The sequence below is a fragment of the Centroberyx affinis genome, unplaced genomic scaffold, assembly GCF_046629955.1.
Source record: "Centroberyx affinis isolate AG114_WGS23_722 - 3 ecotype Tasmania unplaced genomic scaffold, CSIRO-AGI_Caff_v1 ptg007060l_1, whole genome shotgun sequence".
Lineage (NCBI taxonomy): Eukaryota > Metazoa > Chordata > Actinopteri > Beryciformes > Berycidae > Centroberyx > Centroberyx affinis.
Window position 1 is genome coordinate 1 of NW_027283580.1, and position 17,355 is coordinate 17,355.

Sequence of the window (17,355 nt, forward strand, 5' to 3'; positions counted from 1 at the left end):
TTTATTACAATATAAGACAAGAGCTTTGGTGTTGACTCAGGAAATAATTTATGGGGATTAAAATCCTGTAAATAAATGCGATTCCAAAGATCCTCCTGGACGGAGACTGGTGGAGGGGCGCACTGAAAGCAAGGAGACAGGTAGGCAAGTTTAAATATCATCAACCAAGCAAGATCATTGGCCGACAGAAAGGCTGAGCTGATAACCAGGAGTGTTCATTGGATGAGAATAATTGTGAGCCAGAGACCCGATGTGCAAAGAGAGAGAGTGAGAAAGTGAAAGGGATTGTCTTCCTGCTTCAACTTGCACTAATAGTTTTAAGTGTGTTTAAGTGTGTTTAAGTGTGTTTAAGTGTTTTTTCAGTGTTTGTTTGTGATCTCCAAAACATGTTCAAAACAATTCTGCAGATTTGTGTATCTCCTCTTTGGGTTCAGGTTAAAAACACAGGTTTGCAGATACGTGCACACTTCAATATGCGACACAAATTCCTAAATACAAGATCAAACTTATTTTACATGACTGATGTACCTTCATAGCTTTGCAGCAAGCAAATATATTGGTAATGCAACCCATTCATGGGGTTTGTAATAGGTTTGTAGGAGCTTGGGGAGAGTAAAGGAAGGACACTGAGGCCAAAAGATGATATCTTTTATGATATGTATTCACTGTAAGGTGTAGAGTTGTATTAATACAAAATGTGTGTTTGTAAAAAGTCTTTGTTTTCAATTGTTTTACTGAACTGTGTGGGCCTAGAGCTGTCTGGCTCTTTGTTGAAGTGTTTTTTTTTAATACATTCAAGTTTTCACAGGGTATATCCTTTGTGTATGAGTGTGTGTGTGTGTGTGTGTGTGTGTGTGTGTGTGTGTGACACCACTCTCCCATAACATTGATCGAGTCAGACAGTTCAGTTGTTCCACATAGGCAGATCTGTGGATCAAACCAGACAGTCTAAGGCCTGACTTGAATTTACAAAGTAAGCTTTAAAGTATACTGTTGCACCACAATAATGCCTACAGGCCGCTGCTCTTGTTTGATCATCCCAATATCAACTCAGAATCATAATCACAACATACATTTATTGTAGCTACTCATATGATGATGGGATGGGATGTAGAAATAGATGTATAGTGCTCTGATGTGCAACTAAAACATGGTGAAAATAGTTGAGCTAAAGATGCGTCAAAGCTTCAATTATCAGTTATTACCAATATACACAAGCACAGTTCTTGATTTCTGCATACTGCTGCTAGCTTAGGTGTTGCAATCACTGCCTGAGATGTGATGTTTTAATTACATTACTTGCTAATTAGTGTTTAAAATATAAACAGGAAAACAGTGGTCCTGTGTAGCTTGGTGAGTAGGCCTAGAGCTGAGCAGAGTTATAATTCCCACTGTATGCACTCATGGTACTGTAAGGCACATTGTAAAAAAGTGTCCACCACATCAAGCCTATTACAAGAAAATTACTTTCCTGCCTTATTTCTTTAGCCTGTGCTTCTCTGTTATAATATCCATGGGACATATTTGTGACATCTATAGGTGGCGTAGTTTTCACTCTTTCTGTTGGTTGGTTGTAATGTTGATGATATAGGATTTTAAGCTCCTTATTGTGAGTCACTCTGGATAAGAGTATTACTAGTAGTACTAAATGTCTAAAATGTAGACATAAATGTAGTGTATTTCTGGACCTGGAAATGCCTTTGGTTCAGTAGCTGTGGGGTAGCATTGAATTTCTTCAGTGTCAAATATCATCCAGCATCTGGTTAAACGCTTATCACCAGTGGATTTAACCGCAGCAGGGAAGCCTCTGGAAATTGCTATGGTGGCGGGGTGCATAATCTGCTTATTAGCATTCAGGATGGCAATAGAGGGAATCATTAGGACTTCAAAATGGGCTGAGGGTAGGGAAACGCTGCGGGGCAGGATTTGCCTCCCACCCATCCCATCAGGGCATATTTGGACAACAACAGCACACTGTCCAAAAAGGCTGCGTGCCAAGTTGAATGCTAACCAAAAATAGATGCTTGGATGAAAGTTAAGTCACGCACATCAAGCGAGTTCTCTATTCATTATTTCACATATATTGGCAGCAAGATGATGATTTACTTTTCCTTTGAAACTATACAAACTGGACTCTGGTGCCGTCTATAAGCGAACCACCGTTACTGTATTGTTTATTATGAGAATCATGTATATTTAGAGTGATAGTGACTTATGGTGATGGTCTAAAGGACAAGAGATCAAGTTTTAAAACACAATCATGTTAAAGAGGACAACTGAAGTGTTGTGAGGAGTGCTCACTCAGCAATATTTGTCTAAATTTGGTGAAATTTCGGCTAAAATAAGGTGTGAATGATTTGACTTTATATTTTGTTATGGTTATTTTTATGAACAATTTGGACAAAACTATTAATTTTCTATTTCAATAAAGCATTACTATAATTGCAAAATGTAATTATATGATTAGAATTTAATCTAATGTAAATACATGCAAATTTAACTTTGATATAATTACATTTGAATGTTGAATGAATGGCAGGATAATTAGGACAGGAGGAATGAAAGAATGAATGAAAAATTGAAGGCACATGCATCATCAGCATCACTCTGCATGTGACCCATAAAAAGAAAACACCAGCACACACACATATTTAGAAAGATTCTTTTATACTTTTTATTCAAGTTTTGCCATTTATTTAGGGAAATTTGTAACATTTTTTCTTCTCTTCTCATAATGAAAATGTACATTTATCAATCTGCATAAAACATCACATATACCTCAAAATAAATACATCATCTGGTGGGTTGATTGAGCTTGCACTTGAAGGTAGGTCAGTTAACTACAGCTACGCTATTCAAATATCGCATACCTCCGGGACTGCACCGGCACTCGTTTCCATTTCTCCTGCTGTGGACGGCCATCAATCTAACTACACATGAGAAATAAGAAAACAGCAGTGCACTGACCCCTAAAGTCATGGATTTGAATACCACTGGACTACGGCTAAAACCAGAACTGGACCGGCTGGAGTACGAAGCCTTGTAAAAATGATCTGCAGGCAGGAGGGGGAGGAGGGGGAGGAGGGGTAGTGGGGGGGGGGGGCAGGGACAGCTTACATCCCTGTGTCTGACTGACAAGGAAAAGAATGAAGTAAACCATTGACCCCCCCCCCCCCTATGTTCTCCCTGTAATTACCGTTTTAGTGACATGAGAGAGGGTGACTGCACAAGAGTGTGGATGTAAAAAAAAAAAAATCAAAAGAAAACAATATCCACCTCTCTACCTGCCAATTTATCCCCAAATCAATGACCTCAGCATCCCTTCCCTTCTCTCGCTTCCTCTCTTGTCCTCAACTTTTCTTTCTTCCCAATATTTTTTTTTTCACTAAATGCCTGGCAAGTGAGAGATTTGACAAAAAAAGTAACAAGTGCATCAATCCCCCCCCCCCCCCCCCCCTCCCCTCCATCCCACATTGCTCATCCTATGCCCTGTCCCCCGGTCCAACTCCTTCCCCTCCTCCCCCTCCTGGCCTGCCCCAGTCCGCTTCTCTACTTTCCTCACCCTTAGCAACATGTCCTCTCTCCATCTGTCTTCCCCTCTATCCTCCCGTCTTATCTGCGCTATCCCTCCGGTCCCCGGCGACGTCTGATCTATTCATCGCCGACCTCTCCGCCTATATGTTTCTCCTCTCTCCTTCCTTCCTCTCCGCTCCGAATCTCCTCTCCTGTTTTCCTCCTCAGCGCTCACGCGGCAGAAGGGGCCTGGACATCATCTGTTTGTATTTACATCACCTCCTCCTGGGAGGAGCGGGAGGGAGGAGAGGATGAAGAGTCGGGACGGGCGGTCGAGGGGGCGGGGGGGTGGGTGGGTCGGTCTCAGTTCAGAGATGTCTTGGCGCAAGGCTTCTCATATTGATACCTCATATTCACGAGTGTCCTGCTGAGAGGGAGAGAGAGAGAGAGAGAGAGAGAGAGGGAGAGAGAGGAGAGCAGGGAGCAACACAGAGAGAAAGAGCACGAAGGGAGAGAGAGAGTGAAGACAGAGGAGAGAGAGAGGAAAGAGAGACAGAGACAGAGTGAAGAGAGATAGTGAAGAGAGAGTGAAGAGAGAGAGCAGGGAGGAACACAGAGAGAAAGAGCAGAGAGAGGAGAGAGAGAGGAAAGAGAGAGACAGAGACAGAGAGAGAGAGTGAAGAGAGCAGAGAGGGAGAGAGAGCAGGGAGGAACACAGAGAGAAAGAGCAGAGAGGGAGGAGAGAGGGAGGAGAGAGAGCGAAGACAGAGAGAGGAGAGAGAGAGAGGAAGAGAGAGAGAGAGAGAGCAGGGAGCAAACAGAGAGAAAGAGCAGAGAGGGAAAAGAGAGTGAAGACAGAAAGAGAGAGAGCGACAACAGAGACAGAGAAAGAGAGAGCAAGAGAGACAGAGAGCAGTGTGCAAAGACAGAGAGAAAGAGCAGAGAGAGAGAGAGGCAGAGAGAGAGAAAGAGCAGTGAGCAAAGGCAGAGTGAGAGAGAGGGGAGAGAGAGAGAGGGAGAGAGAGAGAGATTTAAAAGATATCAGTACTGACCACTGTGACAATTACAATGAAAGATAGCTATGGGAGGCCAACAAGAAAATATTTATTGATCTTTGATATATATACATATATATATACAGTACATCGAACTTTGATATTTATATAATGAGTTTTGATATATAATGAACTGTGATTTTTATATATTGAAATTTGACATGTTTTTCCTTGGATTTTCTGTTGATGAAGTTCGCGTTTACATGGCGTTTATTTCTTCTCCCTAGTTCTTCTTCTATTTATTCCAAACAAATGGCTGTTAAGGATCTGTACAATAGGCAGCTGTTCTTCCAATGCAGCAATGGGTATCAGACACTCACCCCTCCTGTCTCATAGAGTGGGTTGTCAAATTCGGTCTCCACAGTGATCTGTCGGTAAGGGTGGGGGTAGATAAGAGGCAGCCTCAAGTTCGAGTGATATCGGCACCTAATGGGAAGGATAAGGGGGTGCAGACAAAAAATCATTAGAGAAATCCCAGTGACCCAATTTGCAGAGGTAATTAGAATTTGTATTTGTATAAGATGGCCTCGTATTTTTCCTCTTAAATCAGGTAGATGCAGCATGAATACATACTCTCTTTGTTTATGTGAGTGTCCATTATAAAGATGAGTATTGAAGCAGCTTGAGTGGGACTTTAATCAATGGATGCTTCTGTGGCACTTGATGTGCTATCATCTTGGTGTATTGAAGTCATATGGGTACTATCCTAACAGGTGTATTCTTTCTTTCTGAATATTTAATATATCTGTAGGAACGATGGGTAGATGAAGATGACGATGTCCCCTGGTGATACAGGCCTTTGTGCTCAAGTACAATGTTCCAGTTTAGTTCTCATGAGTATCGGGGGCTTACCGTGTGACGTAGACATAAGCCCCTCCCAGCAGCACGGACAGCAAAAGGACCAGGATGAAGATGGCCAGAGCGATGTTCCCTCCATCCAGCCTCGAGCCTGCAGTGGCCTCTGCAACTGACGATACATAAATGGAAGCAAGGCTAATTAAAGTCAGGATATTATCAAGGGAACACAAAGAAAAAGCTGGTAAAGGACACAGTGGGTGGCTTAGCTAAGTTTGAAGGATGCTACACGAAAACAAATGAGTCAGACCACACATGAATGGACAAATACACACAGTGGGAACGGTCTAACAGGCAGATGTGTGCTGAGGCAGGCAGAGCAGACAGAGACAGGTGAAGTGCTTTTTTTTTTTTTTTTAATTCCTAGCCTGTGTGATGGTTTGTCGGGGTTTGGCGAGACTAGAAGACACATGATGTGGCCTTTAACCCCACAGCACCAGAGCAGAGGACTCATACCAACATACACAGACTCACCTTCCAAAGCATGGTTGCCAAAGCAGTCATGGTTGGCTGCAAGACATCATTCTGTCAGTCAGTGCATATGAAAATTTACATCACACTTCCTGCGGAGTTTCTATTAATACCCAAACATGGCTGCCTGGAATTGCATGCACTGGGCACGTTCGATCTGTATCAAGAAGCATGGAGCAAAATAGACCTTGAATAACACTCTCTACATGCATAAATCCAAAGCTGTGCAGAAACGGGGAGTGTTCCATTCCACACGTACAGTTTAAGCACCAAATGTTGCAAAAAAATCTCACCCCTGCAGAGTGGGAGCGGCCCGCTCCAAAAGGACGGGTTCCCGAGGATGCATTTAATTGCGACCTCTCCGATGAGCTCGTAACCTTGGTAACAGACGAAGGTGAGCGACTCGCCGGGCAGGTAAAGCCGCTTGGACAGGATCTGGTAGCCGTTGTCAGGGAGACCGGGGTTCTCGCAGGAAACCGACTCCTCGGCTAGACAGAAGGAGGGGAGAAAAAAGGAAAGGATGGAAGGATCCAGTTGAGTTTCTCCCAAATGAATAAGAGGGTTTTTGCGTCAGAGCGCGCCTGACAGATTTGACAGGCTCGGGCTGAGGTGACATGACTCACGGATAATCTCCGCCCCCTCCTCCAGGTGGCTGAGGGCTGATTGGTACGGTGTATTAGCATCTCATTTACATATCAAACACTTCACATAAACATTAATAACCCCAAAAGCGCACGCACATTCTGACGCACGCGCACACATACATCCACCGTCCCGAGACGAGAATGCAGGGGGAGGCAGCGTCGTCTCTCGCAGGCACAGACACTGGGATCGGTGTCAGCAGAAGAAAGAGGGTGCCAGGCCCTGTTAAGTCCTCTTTGCGAGAAATCACACAAACCCACTCATGTCAGATTGCACCGCAACGGGAAATGACACCGAAATGACACCGAGCTTCTCATCTCCAGTTTACTGCTGTGTGAAATTGTCTATCCTCATGGCAGGTTTCTGAAATCATAGGGGCTGGAAAATTAACAACTAAACCATAGGACGCTGTCAGCCCACGATTTTGTTGTTAATAACTACAGACGTTTCTTGTTATATAAAAGCAGTTGACGTATCGTGCTTTGTTGCTCATACACCACTCCAGTTACTGTATGTAAGAGGCTTTAAACCTTGTTCTCGTACAAAACGATGGACAACATGTTTATTCCCGATCCGTCCATTTGACAAGTACTACTCACAGACACAGTGAGGGAGTCGGGACGTCCACACAGGAGTCCCTGGCTCACGGCCGTAGCAGGTGAGAGTGGCACCGCCCTGCAAGATGAAGCCGGGGTTGCAGCTGTACTGGATGGTTGTCCCCACCAGGAGCTTTGGGTCTGACAGAGACCTGGTGGAGTGCTCCACATGGCCGGGATCTGAACAGTACATTACTGAAACCAGACGACACACAGGGGAAATAGAGTGAGAGGAAAGCATACACACACAAACACAAAGTCAGTGTATGTGTGTAGACTGGAACTCACTCTTCTCACAGAAGGGGGGTTGCGTGCTCCAGGACAGGTCTAACTGACAGGTCAGGGTCTCTCGTCCCACCAGATCATAGCCGGGATCACACTGGTAGGTGATGCGCGCCCCTCGCACCAGCGCAGCGTGGGATGTTGTCTTCCAGCCATTCTGGATCTCAGGCAGGTCTGGGCAAGAGTCATTACGGGACACTTCTGCTTGCACAGAGAGGAGAAATCAAAGGAGTTTGATTAATGGCTCCATTGGTGGTGCCACTGCTAGAGGCCCAGACAGATGTACAGCTCTACAGAGCTTCATGTAGCCTACAAGGACACTGAAGGCATTTTCTCCTTCACAACAATTACCTGGGAACAAGAGGGTTCAGCAGCAAGCAACAAGACAAATAACCGAACATTTGATTTTGACAGAGTACTTTTAAGAGCCATCTACAAGGAGGAATCCATCTCAGCAGGGAAGATTGATGGATTGGTTGTCTGAATACTTGTTCATTTGACAGAGAGTGACAGATTTCATTTGTGTTGAACAGTCTTCAAATATCACCTCTACAGTGTATATCCTGTTAGATAACCTGACAAGGACAGTTTGCCATTGAAATTGTGGCGAAGTTGGCCGATTTTAATCCTTCCACCCTTCAAGAAAATCATTACAATCAGTCATTCACTTCTCACAGTTCGGCCCATATGTGAATCTATGACATCAATGGGTTTTTTTTCCCCCCACGGAATACATCACAAGGCAAATTCAGGTCAGGCAGTCAGTCAGTCAGGTAACGCTTAGTGAGATGGCCTCTAGAGGGCGTCTTTGACTAAGAGATGGCCTCTCGCCTATGGGCTAAATGCCACATTCAGTCCCATACATTGATAATGCCATATTGGATCCCACACAGAGCCACACTCTTCGCCGTCAATTTACAGACATCCACATCTTCTGTCCTGCAAACCTTAACGGTAGGTCACGTTATTACCTGTGGTCTGTGACGTTGGTGGAATAGGTCATTTAACCGATGAACGCGTCATGCTAGTTAAGCATTGCTCCACACTGAGCCTCACTCTCTGCCGTTAATTTACATACATCCACGTCTTCCGTTGGCCTATAAACTTTAACGTTATAGGTGACATTATTACCTGTAGTGTCTAAGTGACATAGGTGGAATTATTTAACCGATAACCGTGTGGTAAGTCATTTCACTGAATTGAACACATGCGCCGTGGGTCTGTGCAGGATCTGTTCTTGTTGTCATGTAATGTAATGTAAGGTTTATTTGATTGATTGATTTCTACATTCTTTCTACATTCTTTATTGTCCTTTGTATTTTCTTTCTATTGCTTCATTACTTAAACATCAAGAATTTCTAATTGCATTTTCTTTTAATTTAATTTTGTTTATTCCATGCTCTTAACCCCAGTGGATCTCAACTGTTTTGCCATGGAATAAATCAAGTGCACAGACTGATTTTGTTTAAATGTAACAAAATAACTGTCAAGTGAATTCATATCTGTAACATTAATGAAGTTAAATTAAGTCAGCTTAAGATCAGTCTGATTTTGTTAAGGCTAATGCAGTTGCTTTCCCTAATGTTATGGTCATACATTTCCAGACACATGTTGTTGCACAGTGGATTCTCATGTCTCAGAGAAAGAACAAAACAAAAGCCTTAGTCAACCTCCAGTGTCCACCAGTGTCTTAATGAGAATGCCAGACATTAAATAAAAATGACCCAGCACAAAGATAGAAAAAAATCCATTACAGCGTAGGCAGAAATATGAATACACAGTCTCCTACTGGGACTTGGAGAAAGGGACTAATGTGTGTGTGTGTGCATGCATACACACGTGTATTGGTGATGTTCTGTACTGTGATGATTGATCATGGAACATACAGCATCGCATTACACTGTGCTAGGTAATAGGCCCACAGGGATTTGTTCCTGAATCAATGATTCATTCTCTATTGACTTGGTTCTCTTCCTCCATGCAGACTGAATGGGGACTGAATGTGTGGGGTGGGTAATTTATTCTGAGCACAAACACACATGTGCTGTGCTTGCACACACACACACACTCCTGCACACACACACACATAATCAAAAAGAGTGTGTATTCATGCTGCATCTACCTGATTTAACCCCTGGGGATACATGCATGAGTGTGTGTGACTGTGTGTGTGTTGAGAGGGTGAGTAGTGAATTGGACAGTGTATATTTCAATGCTATTATAAATTGGTGTCAGGTGTTGGATCTGGAAAGCATTGCAAATTACTGTGTAGAGTGTGTGTGTGTGTATGTGTATGTGTGTGTGTGTGTGTGTGTGTGTGTGTGTGTGTGTGTGTGTGTGTGTGTGTGTGTGGTTGGTTGTTTGGGAAACTGCGAGTGTGTGCATGTGTAGACAAGGGCCCTTGTGAGATGGTGAAACAAATACGATGTGATTGAATAAGGGCAAAGGGAAAGGAAATAAAAGGAACGGGAAAGACAAGGCAAGGGAGAGAGATGAGAGGAGAGAAGAAATGGGAAGATGAAAAATGGAGTGGGCAGCTCGAAGAGGAAAGCAAAACAATAACGAATGAGAAAATTGTACGAAAATTAACCTTTCCACATCTATTTCATTCGCAGTTTCGGGTTTTCTTCCCCATGTTTCTCTGTTTACACACGTCTCCAGATCAAACCAGAGTATCCCTAGAGTCATACTTTGATTTATAATTATAACTCATAATTAATCCTAATCCCAATCCTTTGCCTTCAACTCTCACCCATGTAGTTGATGATGAAGCCCTCTCCCTTGCCGAAGACGAGGCCCGCCGGGTCGGAGTGGAAGGTGACGGTCAGGTCAGGGGTCGTGGAGGAGAGCTTGAAGGGGCCGCTCCCTCCGACGTACTGTCCCAGGATGCGCGTGGTCACCTCGTCGCCGTCGATAATGGTCAGCATATCGCTGTCACTGATGTTCAGGCTGAAGACAGAGGAAGAGAGGGAGCAAGACGAAGCGACAGAGACAGAGAGAGAGAGGGAGAGAGAAGAAGAGTATAGCCAGTGGTGTTAGTTCAGGACAGATTGTGATGACTCAGCGCGCGGTCCTGTTGACAGCCGACTGTGTGGGAGACGGGATGACCTGAGAGGCTAAATGCTGTATGCATCTACAGGCCTGGTGTGTAACAGTCTGTAAACACCAACATGTTTTTATTGCCCTGGAGACATTTTTATCATCCCACCACTTCTTAAAGATGCAGTTTACAAGATTTTGAACATTGAAATATCTCTATAATATGAAATGTTACTTAAGAGGGAAAAGAGGTCAGTGCCAGCAGACATTGTATTTGAATTGCATGAATTTGAATTTGTCATGTTTATCTTAAACGGCTGAAAGAGGTTTAAGATTGAATTTTTAAGGCACAATTAGAAATTGAAGGCAGAGGCTTGAAAGTGAATGTGATTATTATTGAATTGAACTCTTAACTAGTTCTTAATCTTAACTATTTCAAATTCAGTATTCTCAATTCAGACTGATGAGACACACATTCAGGGTCTTAAGAAAAGCAAACGATCAAAGAATCCAACAGTGTCAGAAATGAGACGAGAACAAAGATTTCAAGCTGGTGAAAACAAATAGTAGTACCAGTACATTCTCTGATGTTGTTGGATTGAATCTTTGCTCGTTAGCTTTTCCTAAGTCCCCAGATGTGTGTCTCAGAGAGCTCAAACTGTCAAAACATGATAAGAGGTCTGAGCTGCTTGCACCGCTAAGTAGGACGCAGGAAGGCTTGCCAATATGTCATCATACATATTTGTAAAATCAAAAAGCAAAAATGTATTTTTCCCCCGAGGTTGTGGTAACATTTTAATGTTGGATTGCACAACTCTCGAAACCTCTCACACACACAGTATTAACTTCTCCTCCATCTTTCAGCTCTTTGTGCGTCACGCAAAGCTGTAATCTGATTGGACGCGCTTTGAAAGGTCAGCAGTGCAAGCTCAAATAATTTGGATTTTGGAATTTGGACGTTCGGCATCACTGCTCTCTCCACAGAAAAAAACAATGGCTCAGCCCGCGCCAAGCAGTTTTACCAGTGATCAAATGTTGACAGCTTTAATCTGAATTTAAAAAATCACATTTGAAACCCGAAAACGTATTTGAAAATATAGTTAAACGTTAAATTCAGTAATAATCACATTTAGTTCCCAGCCTTTGCATTCAATTTCTAATGGTGCCTTGCAAGTAACATTCAAGTAAAATAATTTATTAAAAAAAAATATATATTTGTTTCAGCGCTTTGGTATGAGCATTCATGCAATTCAAATACAATCTCTGCTGGCACTAATCTCTTTCCATTAAGCTCCTTTGTTAAAAGCTCATCATAACACATTGCTACAGTGCATTCAAAACCTGCTGTTTAGATTGGACAGCAGACAAAATGCAGCATGAAGCTAATAAATCTCTCTCCTAGAGGGATGTGGCTAATTGCAGTCATGTAATCGGTGTGTAGCTCTGTTGTCCATCTTGAGGAATATCAGAGGGCAGCTTCTGACAATATGAGAGACAGCATGCCCAGTAAATATTTCCTAAATTTCCTAAATACTTACAAACTGTGTCTTTTAAAGCTCTGAAGCTGAAACAGAGGGTGAAAAGCACTTAATGAATAAAATGTCCATAAAAAGCCCTCAACCAATTCCCTTCATCTAGCTAATTTTAAGAAGTTCTGACATCTAATTACGTTAATGGGAAAGCCAAGAGAATATGTTTGTGTGTGTGTGTGTGTGTGTGTGTGTGTGTGTGTGTGTGTGTGTGTGTGCATGTGTGTGTGTGTGTTTTTCTCACAGCTGCACGTCGAGCAGCACCCGTTTGTCCTCCCCTACATGTATCCTCCAGCTGCAGTCCTCTCCTTCTCCGTACCACTCCGGCCAGTTTGGAGACAGAATCACCCCTCCTGGACCAGCCAGGTCGCCTCCACACTGTGCTGGAGGGAGAAAGGAGGAGGAGAGAGAGGAAGAGAGAGAGCATAGAGAGAGAGGAAGAAGGAAAGAGGGATGAGTGAAAGACAGAAATGGGGAGAAATGAGTTTCCCACAGGTCTTAGCCTATATCCGGGGTAGCGTTCTAGAAAATAGCTTTGCTTGTGCTTTCTGCCCTCAGCGTATGATCGTACCTTTGCATAGTGGCTCTGTGTCGTTCCAGTATGGATCCCTGGCGTTAATGCACTCAATCACGGGGGGGCCTTGCTCCAGAGAGTGGCCCGGGTCGCAGCTGAACTGGACCACAGCTCCGACTCCATAGGACGGGTCCGAGGTGCTGAAGTTCCCGTTCTGGAGGTACGGCTCGTAGCAGTGGCCACGTTCAAAAGCTGCAGGAGGAGAATGAGGACAGAGGACTCAATAAACCATGTCTTCTCGATATTTCATTGTCAAATTCATTGCGATACCTCTGTATAATTGCTGTAAACAAACAAGACCATGGTCAAGATGAATGGAATCCTCTTTGGTTGATCTTTGGTTGTTTGCTCAAAGGTTTTTACTTTGGCTTTGGTTTTTACTTAGGAGAAACATGTTGTCAGGGATTCCTCCATCGGCCTTTCACTCCTTCCACCATCTGCCATTGCCAGAAACACATATTTTACTTTTCAACGCGATGATATTCCAGCCTTTGTACCTTCGTAGCGGATGTTGAAGCCCGTGTTGTGGTTGGGCTGATCGGTGATGAACTGGACCCTCACAGCCGGACCCTCGCTGATCACTCCCTCAAACGGTATCTGTCCGCCCCGACCCGAGTCGAACAGCACCACGGAGCCGATGTCCAGACCGCTCCACAGCACCAGCCTGCAGGGATGGGAAGAGTGCTGTAGTGTTCGGTTCAAATGAAAACCTTCAGACTCTTCCATGGCCTAGGACCGGACACCGCACAAACATGGCCTACCTGTCAGTGGGTCCCAAGGCCAATCTCTCCAGGTGGAGGTGCAGCCTCTGGCCCTTGGGTGCCTCCAGGGACCAGGAGCAGGAGCGGTCCAGGGTGGCGTTAGGCCCGTGGTGGGGAGAGGGGGACAGCACTCTCCCTACTGTGGCGTTCTTCACTGAACCCCCACAAAGAGCTGTGGAGAGGAGGACCAGGACGTCGTCAACTTAGATATTTAACTTTAATCGAAAATCAGTCACATACTATGTCAAAAATGAAAGACACTAGGCCACAATATACATGATGATGCTCACCCCTGCAGCTGGGCTCCTTGCCGTCCCACACCGGCAGGGAGGCGTTGCGGCAGGTGAGCAGCGGCTCCCCCTGCAGGTGGTAGCCCATGTGGCAGTGGAAGCGGGCCGTGCCTCCAGGCAGCAGGTCCAGCACCGACACCTCCCCAAAGTGAGGCCTCCTGGGCAGGGCGCAGCTCAGTCTGAAAACTACACACACAGAAAAATCAGGCCGGGTGTGTATATGTTGTGTGTGTATATATTATGGCTGCAAATAGCTATCAAATAATTACACATATTACCAATAATGCTACTACTACTACTGCTACTACTGCTACTATACTACTACTACTACTACTATTACTTCTACAGTATAGCATTTTACAGAATGAAATGCATGAAATTAATTAAAAGGCATCACAGTTTAAAAGGATAGGAATGGAGAGCATAAAAGACATACCATGAAAACTCATCTATGAAAAAATAGGTTTTAAGAAGGCAGGTTGTTCCCTCTATTCTGTTCTGTCTTGTTATTCTCTATTCTATTCTATTCTATTCTATCTTCCTCCCCAGTGGTGATGTAAAGGGACTAGATGGGTGAGATTAATGGGCCAGGTGGGTCTACTTCCTCCTTTCCAGTCCCTGTCACATCCACTATGACCAGGTACAGCCACACACACACGTGCACACACACACACACACACACACACACACACATACACACACACACACACACACACACACACGGCACAGAAAATTGATCCAACTAAGTGTCACATCAAAGGCACTCACACATGGATGCACACTCACACCTGCATGAGCACATGAACACACACACACGCACATACACACACACACACGCACATAGAAAAGTACACACACTATACAAACTCCCATATCCTCAGCCTCCTAATGAGAGGAGAACCAATTAATCAGAGCTCTAATCAGCTAATTCACACGACAGATCCAATCACCATGCTAAGTGATTAGATGAGAAGATTTCTGATTATGCAATTACCATGTATACAGAGTACAAACAGCCCCTTAGGCACTAATGAAGAATTCAAATGTATCAGATTTGTACAGCTTGTTTATATGTACGTATATGCTTATTCGAGTGTGTGTGTACACATGTGTGCGTATGTGTGTACATGCATGTGTGTGTGTGTGTGTGGACTCACTCTGATAGTGGAGCTGGAAGATGCCCATGGTTCCCTCCGGAGCAGACCGGTAGTACACAGACAGAGTGTTGGTGGGACTGCGGATCACCTGGCCTTCGACCAGCAGCGTCTGATTGGCCAGGACCAACAGGGTCCCGCCCTCATCTACACCTCTGATGGACAGCTGCTCTCCCTCGGACAGGTTCACACTCTTCACCTGGCCATAGAGAGAGATAATGGAGAAATACTGTAAGTCAAATATAACCCAAATTTAATAATCTCCCCAGTCTTCAGAAAGTTCCCTATTGGTCAGTCCCTCCAGGATTTTGCAGTTTTTTTGTGATTATTGTGATCAAAAGTGCTTCATTTTTATTTAATTATTTATTTTTTTATTATGATGCATGGGTTTTGGCTGTTTTTTCAGTATGACTGTGGGATTGTCAAGTCAAGGAAAATGGGGTTTTTATAATTACTTGATATAATAATACTTAACAGCATACTGAGTAGGATTTTGCTGCTTGTGGCTTGTAACTTTCAAAGTTGACCCCTCCTCCCTGTGTTTGCCAGAACGGTAAAAACCAGTAAAAAAAAAAGTACAGCGAGGCAAAACGCCAAGCAGACAAGGCTCGTTCCAAAACGAGAGTGAATCTGTTGGCTTTCACCCATTGGGGGAATATTGAAGGAGAGGATGGGGATGAAGAGCGATGCGGAGTTGGCCTGTTTTCTGTTGGACCGTTAGGTGCCAGTTAGCTTAGCTATCAGCTTTTCTCATTTTTGGATGAGTTTGTGGCATTTCAAGGGGGAAATCCTGCTCAGTATGCCTTTAAGTGCTTGTCTTTTTTATTTTCTGGACAAAAAAAACACAGGCTCCAAGTTACACAAAACACTGTGCTTGGATTCCAGTCTTAATAAATAGGCCTATAGCTTCAAGTCAACATCAGCACCGAAGCACCGAATAAAATTGGTTGGTTTCATTCCATTTATGAGATCGACTTTGAGTTTGTGTGACAAACAGTAGGCTATGGAAATAAAAGGCTCATTATAAATGGAAACTATAATAATGAAGGTTAAATGGGGGTGAATAAATCTCCCATATTCAGCTGCAACTCTGTCATCTGAGTCCTCCATCTCCCCCTCTCAAAAGCTCCACTAATGAGTTGTTGTTTGTAGTATAAGACCATGGTAGTCATAGTCTGTTGGTTGAATTTGTATTAATTATTGTGATCGCAATATTGCAAATTCCTGGACAGACTGATTTATGTGGCCAGAAGAGTCGGTGTGCAATTTTAGCTCCAAAATGTGTTGTCAGACATTAAGGGAAACAGAATTCATTTTTACATCTTCAGCTTTGGTAATGTATGGAATCCCTGTGTCATACCAATACAACTGGCAGGTGAATTGAATTGAAATTGAATTGAGAGAGAGAGAGAGAGAGTGAGAGAGAGAGATGGAAGAGAGAGAGAGCAAAGAGAGAGAGAGAGGGAGAGAGAGCAGGGAGCAACACAGAGAGAAAGAGCAGAGAGGGAGGAGGGAGTGAAGACAGAGAGAGGAGAGAGAGGAGAGAGAGGAGAGAGAGAGAAGAGAGAGAGACACACACAGAGACAGTGAAGAGAGAGAGAGACACACAGAGAGACAGAGTGAAGAAAGAGAGAGAGAGAGACAGAGAGAGAGAGACAGAGAGAAAGAGCAGAGAGGGAGGAGAGAGTGAAGACAGAGAGAGGAGAGAGAGGAAAGAGAGAGAGAGAGAGAGAGACAGAGAGACAGAGACAGAGTGAAGAGAGGGAGAGAGAGCAGGGAGCAACACAGAGAGAAAGAGCAGAGAGGGAGGAGAGAGAGTGAAGACAGAGAGAGGAGAGAGAGAGGAAAGAGAGAGAGAGAGAGACAGAGTGAAGAGAGAGAGTGAAGAGAGAGAGAGGGGGAGAGAGCAGGGAGGAACACAGAGAGAAAGAGCAGAGAGGGAGGAGAGAGAGCGAAGACAGAGAGAGAGAGAGGAAAGAGAGAGAGAGCAGGGAGCAAACAGAGAGACAGAGCAGAGAGGGAAGAGAGTGAAGACAGAGAGGAGAGAGCGGAAAGAGAGAGAGAGAGAGAGAGAGCAGGGAGCAAACAGAGAGAAAGAGAGAGAGAGAGAGATAGAGAGCAGTCAGCAAAGACAGAGAGAAAGAGCAGAGAGAGAGAGCGCGCGAGAGAGAGAGAGAGCAGTGAGCAGTGAGCAAAGGCAGAGAGAAAGAGCAGAGAGAGACGAGAGAGAGAGAGAGCAGTGAGCAAAGGCAGAGAGAGAGAGAGAGGGAGAGACAGATAGATAGAGAGCAGTGAGCAAAGACAGACAGAAAGTGCAGAGACACAGAGAAAGAGCAGAGAGAGAGAGAGAGAGGGGGAGAGAGAGAGGGAGAGAGAGAGAGAGAGAGAGAGAGAGAGAGAGAGAGCAGCAGCAGCAGTAGCAGCACCAAATAGATAGATAGACCAATAGACAGCAGCATAATAGCTGCCACACCAGAAGCCACCACTAGGAGGCAGAGTTAGTCCTGAGATCAGGGCATTTCCATAGCGACAACACAGCTACAGACACAGACTCAGCACCATCTTACTGCAGCTGATGCACACTTACAAGCGAG

The 17,355-nt window shown here is 44.3% G+C and overlaps 1 protein-coding gene across 1 annotated transcript in view; it reads right to left on the bottom strand.

Moving 5' to 3' along the window:
* Positions 1-3,907: 3,907 nt before the first annotated feature.
* Positions 3,908-17,355, bottom strand: part of LOC139639294 (seizure 6-like protein) — a 30,590-nt gene continuing 17,142 nt past the window's right edge. Inside the window, exons 5-18 of the mRNA XM_071513379.1 lie at positions 14,765-14,960; positions 13,608-13,793; positions 13,318-13,489; positions 13,054-13,220; positions 12,554-12,748; positions 12,227-12,365; positions 10,167-10,363; positions 7,421-7,615; positions 7,136-7,327; positions 6,188-6,382; positions 5,898-5,933; positions 5,421-5,535; positions 4,889-4,994; positions 3,908-3,937 (exon numbers count right to left, since the gene is read on the bottom strand). Coding sequence (XP_071369480.1) covers positions 3,908-3,937; positions 4,889-4,994; positions 5,421-5,535; positions 5,898-5,933; positions 6,188-6,382; positions 7,136-7,327; positions 7,421-7,615; positions 10,167-10,363; positions 12,227-12,365; positions 12,554-12,748; positions 13,054-13,220; positions 13,318-13,489; positions 13,608-13,793; positions 14,765-14,960 — 2,121 coding nt within the window. The remainder of the gene's footprint in view (positions 3,938-4,888; positions 4,995-5,420; positions 5,536-5,897; positions 5,934-6,187; positions 6,383-7,135; positions 7,328-7,420; positions 7,616-10,166; positions 10,364-12,226; positions 12,366-12,553; positions 12,749-13,053; positions 13,221-13,317; positions 13,490-13,607; positions 13,794-14,764; positions 14,961-17,355) is intronic.